Genomic DNA, 12359 nt, shown 5'->3' with positions numbered 1-12359 from the left:
GCATTTTCTTGTGGAGCCAGATAGGAGACGCAGTGTATTGTGACTGCTTGTGACAGTTCTTTGGAAGGTTTTGATTTTGCTTATCGAAAGAGCCATTCAGTGTCTGCAAGGGAATGTCTTTACACTTTTAGTCCCTGGAGATTTTGGTACAGGATGCTTTTTTCTTGGGCTAAGGGATTGTGTGAGCAGCTTCTGCAGCTTTCCCTCATTTGAGGCGCTGATTCCCAATGGAACGTTAACTTAATATTGTTACCTTTCATGTGGCTTTAGGCTTGTCTCTAAAATCTTCTAATGGAGGAGATGCTCCAGAATGAGAATGAGCTAATCTGTGCATCAGTGATTATATTTTGGGACACTAGAGAAGATAATGCCAAATAGCACAAAAAGTACATTTCAGTGATGGAGCAGAAGGTGATTAAGGCAAAAATAAAAATGCTGAAAATATGCCACAGGAAAAGGCTCCAAAATAAGAATATTAAGGAAGCTTTGCAGTTTTTGTTGAATGTAGCAAGTCAATCTGCTGCTTAATTTCAGGTAATAGTGTATCTATTAGGAAGAAAAAGTAACTTCCTGACTTCATTGCAGTTGCGGTAGAGCCTTCTTGTTGATAGTGGACTCTATTGTCACAGAAGTATTTATTGCCAAACAGAATGTCCTGTATCTTGTACTACCTTCCCAAAGCCTGTCCCCACCTGTTCCTCCTCCCCAGTTATAAGGTAAAAGGCATTGAAAAATATTAGTATCACTTAATGAGTTCTATGTCAGCCAAATATGGAATATGAGGATAAATATGGAATGTGGGGCTTTTTGTTTGTATTTTGTTGTATGGATATTGTCTGTATGTGTTTTGGATCACTGGATATATATCTCATTTAGCAATTTGCTAAGCTTTTAAATAAAGTTTCTTCAGAAAATTCTATTTTTGAAGAGTTTTCTGTGTTTTTAATAACTGCACAATTTTATGAGTGCTTTTATTTTGGTGGAAGCACTTGGAATTGCTTCTATTAAATATTTTGAACACAAGAGATAATTTGATGAAAATAGATGATTTTTCCCCTCATGTTTTGGAGGGAGCTGTAAAGTTAAATCATGGAACGGAAGTCCTACTTAGGATGAATTTCAGTATAAGTAGAATCAGCTCTTACAAGAAGAAATTTAACAGGCATACAGCTCCAACCTCACAAACTAACTGCTTATAGTCTGGTATACTGTGAGTAAGTTTTTTAATTGTTGGGTTTTTTTTGTTATTTTTTTTATGCACCAAAGTAATGATTGTCCTTTTGTTCTTCTCTCAATATTTTAAACAGGACCAAGCGAGCTCATGTCCCACTAACAGAATGCATATTTGAGCTTCCTAATTTAACAGTTCAAGCAACTAGAGCTCAAACCCTTCTGCTTCAAACTATTTATCAGAGCTGGTGTCATCCTGTTGGAAATGTCAGTTCGGTGGTGGTAAATGAAGCCTTGCTGAATGAGGTTTTCCAGACTTCAGGTAAATATGTGATGCTTTTGGTTAAGTATTTATTATGGTACAGAGCACTGCTAGTGAATGTGCATACACCTATATCATTTAAATCCAGGTTTTACTTACAGTAGTTAACACACAGAATGTTTTTGTGTGTATATGGGTATTTATGGCTTATGCTTAAAATGCAGGATGTAAGCTAAGCCACCAAGCTTCGCTCCTTGGCACCAATTTCTGGATGCATTTAATTTTCCCATACAGGATAATTTTTCCATGCTTCCCTCATCTGAAACATCTACCCTTGCTACCTTATATGGTGCAATGTTGTAACTTAAGATCATTCAGAGGTGAAACTGTTATAGGAAATAAAAAATAGTGGGTTATTAAGGGCTTTATTAATCAATGGCACACATTGATTATTTTTTTTTTTTAAAAGGCCTGCATGTGTTTTTCATCCAGTTTCATAAATAACTATTACTTAACTCTTGTGAAATTACTGAAGGTATGCAAGTCTCAGTGATGATCATATAAATAATGAAATTGGTTATCTGTCATCCTTTTGCAAAACACCCATAGATTCTGGGATTAAGTGAAGGATTTTGACCGGTTTACAGAGCAGACCACAGTCTGCAAATGCATAAAGGACACCCAGATGAAGATAAGACTTTTGGGTGTTTAAAAATATTTCTATGCAGGGTAGAACAATTTAGACCTGCTATTGTTTAGACCTGTTATTGTTTATCTGTTGTGAATAAACACATAACAAGAATAATGGAAGTCTTTTGAAATCTCCATCATTACCAGTCTTGGAGAATGATTCAGATGTGCTAAATCATGACTTGAAGAAGAATGGTAGAGTAGACTACCACCAGAAGCCTTTATCAGTTCTATTTTTCTCAGTCCTATATTCCTTTTTTCAGTCCTGTTGGTTGTTTTAAAGTTAAATCTGTGCTCATCTGTTGGTGCAAAAAACCTGTTGAATTTTCAAGTGTGTAACCCTTGGAATAACTATTTTAAGTGGTTCGTTTTTCCTTCTTTCTCAAAAGTTACTGATTCTCTTCATTCCTTGATTCTGTGTGGGTCACCTAAGGATGAGATTGTGAGGTTTTATTTTCAAGTACTGGTACTTCTGAAGGTAGCAGGTTTACAATCCATGCCTCAGAGGAATATGAAAATACCGTCATTTGATCATTTCAAATGGTTTTAGGATTTGCCTAGTTCCAAACTAACCTGTTTCATCATTTAACATGTTTCAGTCCAATGAACTGTGATACAGCCATGCTAACAATATATCAGCAGAACAGAAATCTGGAGCACACATTTTAAGTACTTACAATAAAGTAAATGAACAGCACAGTACACTTGTTTTGGTCATCTTGTTTGTGGCTTGATGCTGGACCTGGTAAATTTTATACTTCTGTAGTTGTACTTCACATTAACTACATGAAGGTAGTTTTGAGTTCAAGGCTCCGAACAGATTGCTGCCTACCCTTTCGCCCTAATCGTTGGCTTGGTTGATTCAGTAAGTCTAGTACCTTTTGTTGGAATACCTTTGTGTAAAATTTAGTAATACGCCTTGTTGAAAATCATCCTTATACTTAGTGTCAGCTTCCACATACTTTAGCAGTAAGAAGTATGTGTGTAAGCTTCTAAAAAAACCTGACTGTAGTTGTCCAGGTGAGCTGAAACGTCAGCTTTTTTTCTTTTCAGTGAAGTAACTGAGAATTATGTAGTCAATAAGGAACTTTTCAGTAATCACGGCACATCTGTTAATCGCTGATATTTTTGTACTAACATTCAGCTTAGTTTCTCCAACATAAAACAACAGCTGATGACTGTTCCTTGGGAGTCCTTGATTTGGGTTCCTGCCTGTGCTGCTTTGGGCTTGTGCGGATTGGCTTTTGATGGGTTGATGGCTCCTGTCGTGGGCATGGGAGTAGCCCGGCAGGGTGGTATTTGGGTTCTCCTTCCTGCCATTGTCTCTCTGAGCGTCTTTGTTGGGAGTACAGATGAGCTTTTATTGTATAACCTAACATCTCACAGAAATAACAGCCTTTTTGTAAATGGTATTCTATTCAATGTTTTCTTTCTGATCGCAGTTCATATTTAGCTATGCACAGAAATAGTACAAAAGTACTGCAAGAAAATAGCTTTCCCTCCTTATGGTGTTGTGGATTAATTGTTTCTTTGATCAATGCAAGTATAAACACATTTGTTCTATTTTCTTTTATAGCTCTTTCCCTTTGTTTAGTGGCTTTTTATGATTTTGTTTCTACGAAATTGTAGTGTTCTTGCAGGAAAAATTAATGATAGATTGAAGATCTACTTACCTTCACTTTATCCTATTTCCAGGGGTTCTGCTTCTTGAAATTCATTGCTTTCATTCTGCTGTTAAGAGTCATAAACTGTGTGTTCCATGAGTACTGTTGCCCAAATTATCTTCTACCTTTACATTTTCAAACTTCTAAAAGCCATCTTTCTAACTAACTAGAAATATAGCAGGAAAACAGCTATGTCTCTATCTAGAGTCTTACACCTCTGTTGAAAAAAAAAAAACAACAAAGCCCTGCTCAGACATGACATTATTCTCAGAAAAAGAAAGGGCTTATGTAGTTTGTCTTCCTTTTTTTAACCATCTACTGTTATCCAGAGATTTCCAGCAAATCTGCCTGCCTATGGTCTGGATCACAGGATTTTACACGTTGTTGATACACAGTATGACACAATGCTTTTTTGTCGTTTGTGAACAAACTGTGCCCTCCTGTAGAAATGTTCTAGTTATGCGTTATCCTTACAGATCTGTTCTGCCTATTTTGAAAATATACCAAGACTTCAAATTTTTCTTCTGTAGTTTACTACTTAGGCTTAAATGTGTTTGCCATTTGTTTACATAGCCTATGTCTTTCTCAACTGCTGATGTCTGTGTTTCCACTTTTCCTGTGGTGATTGAGGAGAGTTATTGGGCTGAAACAGTTGTTGCTGAGCTCCTTATGTCTTTATTGAGGCTTTGTGCCAGGTGCTTTTTGTGAGTGAGTGATATGCTGAATCAATATGTTATGGAGGCAGTACTTGAAGTCAAAAGTGATACCACAAGCCTTTGTATCCTCTCAGCAGAGATCTTTTTTAGCAGAAATTATGGTCCCTAGTTGTATGCTTTTTCCAACACAGCCATCTCCTCCAGTCTTAGAACTGCATCATTGAAACTGTAGGGAAAGAACCGATGAATTGCGGGGGGAGAAAGGAAAAATGGAGGGGAAGGAAGAAGGGAGAAAGAGGATCAGCTAATAAAAAGGTAAAAGAGATGCAGGGGAAGACAAAGCAATGAGAAGCAGGTAGAAATAGTGGAAAAGTAGTAAAAGTTAATAAAGCCAGAATTTAATAGCAAGACAAGTACAGATACAAGAGTTGCAGGAGGAGGGGAGAACATGAGAGAAGAGCACATGACTGTTGGCCCTTTGACGTGCTGGGGAGAGTCGCACAAAGTATGAAAGCTTCTTTAGGACCTCTGTGCTGAGTAACTGCTAAAAAACTTTCTCTGCGTGTAGTTTAACAAGGGAGCTCTACACTGTGTATTTCTACAAACATAGGAACAGAATTTGTAGCTAGGATCTGGGGTTCTGTCCTACACTTTTGTCTGGAGCAGAAATGTTTTTCTGGTCCAAAACTTCCTTCAGAACTAATTTAGGCTGAAGGTGTGGTGTAGAGATTCGGAACAAACTCTCAAGCTCTTTCCTGTACAAATTCTCGTTGGAAGTAGATTCATGAAATACCAGGAAGGGAGAATTGCTTGAAGATTAACGCTCCTATGTCCCCCACCTGCCTCCTCCCCTTTGCCCTCCAGAAACCTTTTTCTACTAGGAGAAAAAGTGTTTCCTTAGTATTTTGTAGTTTGCTAGTTATTAGACTTGCTGTCTTTATCAGATAGTCCAAGAGTTTCTCATTTGATTAACGTGTCAAAAGGCAAGTTGTCTGAAAAAATAAGTTTTGAAGCCTCAAAAGCAAGGTGTGTGTGTTTTTTCTGACAGAATTTAAGAATGAAGTGCCTGTAGTACTTTAAATTTGTATTTGTCATACATATAGTAAGGTCTGTTATCCTAAAACTATCAGTGAAAAATGTGTATGGTACTGTGACTAGCTGACTGAGCTCAGAACTTGCGGAGGGTAGGTAAAATGAGTACTTGAAGAAGGATATATGTTTTTTACACTAGGTATTTATTGTAAATATGTTAAAATATTATGCCTTCCTTAGCTTGAGACTATGTAATTCTGCTAAGAGCAAGTTTTCAGTTATAACTGAGTTGAAATTTAAAGATACAGGTAATGGCTTAATGGGGTTTTTGAAAGCACCTAACTCTCTTCATTGCAGTGACTCTTTAGCACTTTTGTAATCCATAGTTTTAAATGCCTACTTGGCAAGGGTTCTTTTCAAATATCAACTGGTATTTTTGGGGCTCAGAGAAGCCAAGATAATTAAAATTTGAGATAAATATGAACAATGAAACTTATTGCTTGAATGAATAGGCTTTACCCTTAAAAAGTGCAAGAAAGATTCATACTGCCTAAAATAGGAGTTGTGCAGGAACAGAAAGAATAGAAAATTGAAAAAAGTAGATGAGAATACAGAATGACAAAATGCAAAATAAGATATAGATAAATGAAACAGCTGCGAACAACTGTTTGCGCTTTTTCATGGACGAAGAAAAACACTTTATTAACTTCTTGATAATACATTACATCTAAAATATCAAAAAAGAACAGAAGTAGTCTTCAACCCACACATAGCCCTTTGGAAATTTATGTTTGTACTTTGGTTTTATTTTATAATCCTTTTGGTATACAAGCACAACAGTATGTAACATGTCAGTTAACTAATATGTTAGTTCTTATGCTTGCACATGCCTGTGAAACATCCCAATTTTGCTTTTAATCCACTATAAATGTGGAAACAAGCATGAATCTGAAATGCATCATGCTTTCTAAATTTTTTGCAAGAAGATACATGATGTCAATAAAATTATTTTACAATTATTATTATACAATTTTAAAAATAAAAATAAGTGTCCAAAGTATCAAAATTTTAGGAAGATAGTGCCAGTTAAGTTCTTTCAAAGGTTGAGCATAATTAATCCTATGGAGTCATTTTAGTGTGTATTTTATCATTATTTGTTAGTAGGTACCTGAAGCACTCAGTTTCTAACCATTTCAGCCTGCCAAGAAAACATATACACAGTCACACATGGCTTTAGTTTACTCTGGAAAACTGGAACTTGCTACCACTTTTTCCTTGTCCTATTCAGGTAGTTCATTATTTTGTTGACAGTTCTGTTCCATTAATCTGGTATTTTTGGGAAAATTGCTTGCAGACCTTACATTTCTCTATTGAAGGTGATCAAATAGGCATTTGAATCCCTCATGTAAATGATGTCTTAAAGTTAAAATAAAATCTACTTTCCAGAAAGTAACTGTAAAACTATTTTATGCAAGATTTCATGTGGGATACCTTAATGGTTGAATAATAAATTTTACCTCATAAAAATGAAATTCAATAATACAGTAGCTTTCTCAGCGCAGTAGCATCTGGTTGAATCTCATGAGAGCCAATATTTTCCAACTCATTAGGATCATGTCGTTCTGTATGTCGTCAACATTGACTTAGCCAAGCTACCTTTACTTACATAACCGCCAAACTATTAAATAGGTCTCTTGTGGAGTGAAGTCAAATATTCCTCTTATTTTGCTTTTGCCTTGGAAGAAGAGAAGAAAATGTACATACTGTAACATTTAAACATCTGGTCTAAACCACATCAGGGTAACACTGAGGAAAGTAACAGGATTCAGTATTCTTCCCAGGTGTACATATAAAAAAGGGTTGTGGAGCTGCTGCATAGTTCTTTTAACCACTTAGGAAAAAGACTGAAATAAGTGACTTGCCTTTCTAATACCCCTGTTTTTAAAACTACTTTTTTCCTCTTGCCTGCTCCCCTGCCACCAAACCCCAAAATACAAAACCCAGCAAAAGTCCAACATTTTGAAGTTTAGTGGTAGTGCAGGTTGTTAAGCTCTAATCACTTCCTTGCAACATATTGGCATTTAATCTCCGTTTGTTCCACATAACGTAGCCAGTTTTGGCGTGCGTTTTGAGGAGTATGACTTAGACTTTCTGTTTAAAATCAAAGTGTAAGAGTGCATTCTCTGGAAGTAATTGCTTGGGAGTGGCAGGACACAGCTGTATGAAACTTGCACAGTGTAAACAGTTTACTGTCTTGCATGGGTGATTGTACCCACATGTGTCCGCATCCTTCATGTAGGCTTCTGAATGCAATGTGTAAATAGTATTTTTATACGTTGTACATATCTGTGGAAGTCTGGTAGATTATCAACTCTAATTTCAGAAGGAAAGAGTGTGGATAAGCAACCTAAGCACAATTTGTACTTTATATTAATTATTTGAGTCCAATATAGCTGTGTATAAGCTTTTATTTCCTCTTACTGTGTATGTTTTCAGTGATATTCGTAAGTCATGAACTGACTTACACTGAACATGGGGTAGGTGGGACATTTTATCACTTCAGTATGTAATCAGTGAGGTTTAGCTTGTTGAGTATCTTCTTAATAAATCCCCTGCCTGAAGCAATGATTCTGTAGTGTCCTGAAATAAGGGACTAGCACGTGAAGTATGCATGTAAACCAGTAATTATAACTGCCATTTTATCTTTTCCAGTCTAATTAATATACACTAATAAGCTTTGAAATTGCAAAATACAGCATTCTGATGAAAGAATGGTGGTAGGAATACTTAAGGCTTTCATACAAGCTTAACTCTGATTTGTAACGTCATGCTAAAAAATTTAATGCACTTAAAAATCCACTCAGACATTTTAAATGTCTATTGTGGTGAAAGTGAATGTATACATACTATCAACAGCCCAGTCAAGGAGAAAAAGAAAAGCTTTAAAAAAAAAAATAAAAGAAATAAAAGGTTGTGAAAGGACTAGATATATACATGAAATCTATAGATGTACACAAATGTATATGGGATTCTTAAGTCCAATTGTGTTTCAGAGTTGCAGGAGAGCTCAGTTCAGTGTGTACGTTGAAATTAGCAGCAGACTCTTGTTGGGTATGTTGGTGGGCTACCAAGAACAAGACACCTAAGTTTAGAGCTATAAATAGTGCCCTTCCTCCAGAGTCTGTAGTTTATTTGCACAAATAGCAATACAAGGTGTGACTGAGAGCACCTGTTTTGTTTGTTCAGCTGTCAGCTTTATGTTATTTTTTGTTCTATAAAGAAAGGTGCGTTTGGACAGCAGAGAGGTAGGTTGCCTTTATGCCTTGTTTTTTTCTAAGAGCAATAGAGCATATTCAGACTAAGCTACTGGAATTCAGTGTTACAACAAGAAGACCGGGAAGAACACAAGTCATAAATCTCCTGCATAATAGGAACTGGAAAATTTCTGAAAAAAGCTCAGAGCAGACTCAAAAGAAATCTTCAGAGATAACAAAAGGGAAGATTCATTTTTGGGGGAGGACCCAAAGAAGTTGTTGTCAAATGTAGAGTGAACCAGGAAGCCATGTATAAGAATAAAGCATGAATGAGAAGGAAGGATAAGGTGTTTTAAAAAAAAAGGTGCATGCAGAGGTCCTGCAACAGAAGTATTGACCCCAGTCATGCTACCATTTGCTGAAAAAGTGCTTTTCCGAAGAGTAAAAGGAAAGTATTTCTTTGTCCCTGGCAAAAAAATAATAGGATTGTCAGAAAATTCAATTTGGAAGGGACTGCAGGATGATTCTAGTCCAATCTTCAGCAGAGTAAGTTCCTTAGGACTTTATCTAGTCAGGCCTTGAAAATATTCAAGGATAAGAACGCCCTACCTCTCTGTTCAACCTGTACCGCTGCTTGACTGTCCTCATGCTGAGAAAGCTTTTCATCCTATCCAGGCAGAATGTTTCTTGTTTCCATATATGTCCATTGTCTTTCATGCTCCTACTATGCACTGCTGTGAAGAACCTAGCTGCATCTTCATCACAACCTTTTTGTACATACTGGAAGGCTGCTAATATGTCAAATATATTACTGTTGTTTTTCATGTTTTTAAACATCAAAGCAAAATCATAACTGAGGAGTCCTATCTAGTGCTAAAACTCAGCGATAGTGCCTCTAGAATCTGTTTACTGTTTTAGTTCTCATGACAACTAGATTTAACCTGAGTTTCGATGCTATCAGTACATACAAACTAAGTCACAGTGTTGTCTAATAGTATACTGGTGTATGACATCGAATACTTCCAGCTCAGACCATCACTCTGTGATTGTCTGGCAGTTGTGGAAATTTCAGGAGTCAGTATCTGGTCTTTTCCCCTTCAGATTAAAGTATCGTGCTCTGTAGGGTATCAGATCAGTTTATACAGTGAGATATTCAGGGAGGTAAATGAAAATGCATACAGGTGATAGAACACAAACAAATGATCAATAATTTATGTCTACTAATTGAATAATCTTTTGTGTTTATGGTTTCATGAGACTTCCTTTCATCTTAAAATGTAAACAAAGCTATTGCAGGCTGCTAAAACTCCCTGTTACAGGGTTTTGTTCACAAGTTTCATTTCTCGGCCTTCGGTAGTTGCTATTTAAAAATCTGAAATGTCTCTGTGATCACATTCTGTAGTGCTGTTTCAAAATGCCACCGTTGGAGTGAACGTAAAGCAAATAAATGAACTCCCCAGTAAACAAATAATAGTAGATCCTTAACTTAGATTGTAAAATTGAGGTATAATATTTTCATACACACAGTCTTCCCCCTTCTAATGATTCCATACTGTGCAGGTGAATGCCCTCTATGTGCATTAAAATAATGTGTCCGCTATTAAATTTCAGCATCCAGTTACAGCTTCGTATAAGAGTACCTTTCTCTGCCATTCATCTCTCCATAATACGTCCATGTGTTCTATTTTTTTCTCCATTTGGGTAAATAAAAGTATTAAAATTTCTATATGGATATGGCTGAAAAATGCGTGGGGATCTTCCCCACTTTTGTCAGCTGCAAGTGCCAAGAATTGTAAGCATTAAAAAAGAGCACGAAGATAGTGAGTAAATTAGGTATTTAATCTTTCCCTAAATCAGTGTAGATCCAGAAGAAAATGTTCCAGGTCAGTGTTACTATGCAGATTGTCACTTACACAGAAGATCTTTTCTTGGAAAAACAAAACCCACTAGCCTCAGGTTTATGCATGTAAAAAGGTAATGAGAAAAGATTGTATTGTATCAATTTGTTATGCATTTCATTCAGTTTATAATGCTGTGCAGGGCAATAGTTTTGTTTGAATAACAACATGGGATTTTTTTTACTATTGTAAGGTTGAAGTTAATAAAAATACTTTGTGGTCCTGAAACAACTTGGATCACTTTTAAAAAAATTGGAACATCTTATAGCATATCTTTTTCCCTGTTATTCAGAATGAGAAATTTTGCAGTTTGGAAAGTAGTGGGCTAATTAGAGGTTCTGATTTTGATGAGGCAAGAAATATCGGTAAGGAAATTTTGAATGGAACAGGTTACTAGGGAATGTGAATGAAATGAAAAGAACAGTAAGTACAGAATTGAAAAAGTTCCTGTGAGGAACTTGTAGACAGTTATGTTTGCTGTAGGAGTAATCTTTACTTCAGGGAAAAAAGCCTAGGGCAGAATCAGAAGTAGGGTTAAGAATAAGCACCTTTATAAATTATTAAACATGGTTGGAAATATGTTTTCTGTTTGCAAACATGTAATACTGAAGGCTGATCTTGAGCAGTGAATTTACGTGATGTGTGTGCAGTCTTGATCAAATAAAAGTTGTACTAGGTGGAAGTCATGTGACAGATTCCATGTATTCTGCTCCTTCTTAGAACTTACTATAACAGTGCCAATGTGAATTGTTTACAAAATACTAATATGCTCTAAAATTTATGTAATGAATTCTTGTGAATGATATGGAAAGTTGCTTTCCACTTGAGGAGGGATCTTGGTTCCTGTGACAAGGTAAGCTTATAAATACCAGTGGTATTCTTGCCATAGAAAGATACTGGAGTATTTCATACTACAATAGCACTTGCTAGTCTGATGCCCCACGTGATTTATTATTATATTAAATCAGGCTTTTTAAAAAGCGACATACAATGTAATTATTTTAAACCTAGAGATTATAGATCCCCATCCCAGTCTGTAATTGCATGGATATTAAAGAAAAATATATTCTTCTCCAAGAATATATCTTGTGGGAGAGTTGTTAAGCTGTTGAAATGCAGAATATATGAGGAGTGATTATTGTGACTCTTGCAGTAAAGAATAATGTTTTTCCTGCATGTCTAGTCCACCTCATAGTCATAGAACAGAATTAATGCAAGGTATGTGTAATAAGGTAATGGTAAGGACAGAAAGTGTATTTTTACTGGAAAATACTAACCTACAATTAGAGCAGCGCTTTGACTCTGACTTCTTTAGGCTAGTATGATGCCTCTAAAGATGGACAGCTCTTTTTGAGAAAAATTCTACGAATGGTAGAAATACACAGTAACATAAAAAAGTAGTAATGATAAGGCAAAGTTAGTGAAACATTAGATTCTTAGGAAACTATGGTAAGCAAGAAAATTTTTAAATCAACGTTTTACAGTTTTGATTTTGCTTTTGGAGAGGTGTTATTGAGGAACAAACAAAGGGAGGTGTTCTGTTACAGTGTTCCGGAACAGTATCCAGTGAATGTCCCTTCTGCTTGTGTAAAGTGTAATAGGAAAATTAAATATGGCACAGCAGATGTAACTGCTTTGATCTTGCTTTGAAATGTTGTACTATTGTAGGAAAGTATTCCTTACTTTGCAGTATTGTTCTTGTAGATTTATTTTTTTCATGAATAAAGATACAT

The 12359-nt window shown here is 36.0% G+C and overlaps 1 protein-coding gene across 5 annotated transcripts in view; it reads left to right on the top strand.

The window, feature by feature from the left end:
- Positions 1-12359, top strand: part of VPS13B (vacuolar protein sorting 13 homolog B) — a 485884-nt gene that overhangs the window by 115966 nt on the left and 357559 nt on the right. For all 5 annotated transcript variants that reach the window (XM_064442323.1, XM_064442322.1, XM_064442320.1 and 2 more), the window contains exon 17: positions 1308-1492. In XM_064442323.1, the coding sequence (XP_064298393.1) occupies positions 1308-1492 (185 nt within the window). The remainder of the gene's footprint in view (positions 1-1307; positions 1493-12359) is intronic.

The sequence above is a fragment of the Phalacrocorax carbo genome, chromosome 2 (assembly GCF_963921805.1).
Source record: "Phalacrocorax carbo chromosome 2, bPhaCar2.1, whole genome shotgun sequence".
NCBI classification, from domain to species: Eukaryota; Metazoa; Chordata; class Aves; order Suliformes; family Phalacrocoracidae; genus Phalacrocorax; species Phalacrocorax carbo.
Note: the sequence above shows the minus strand (reverse complement) of the source record. Positions and strands in the feature narration are given on the sequence as shown.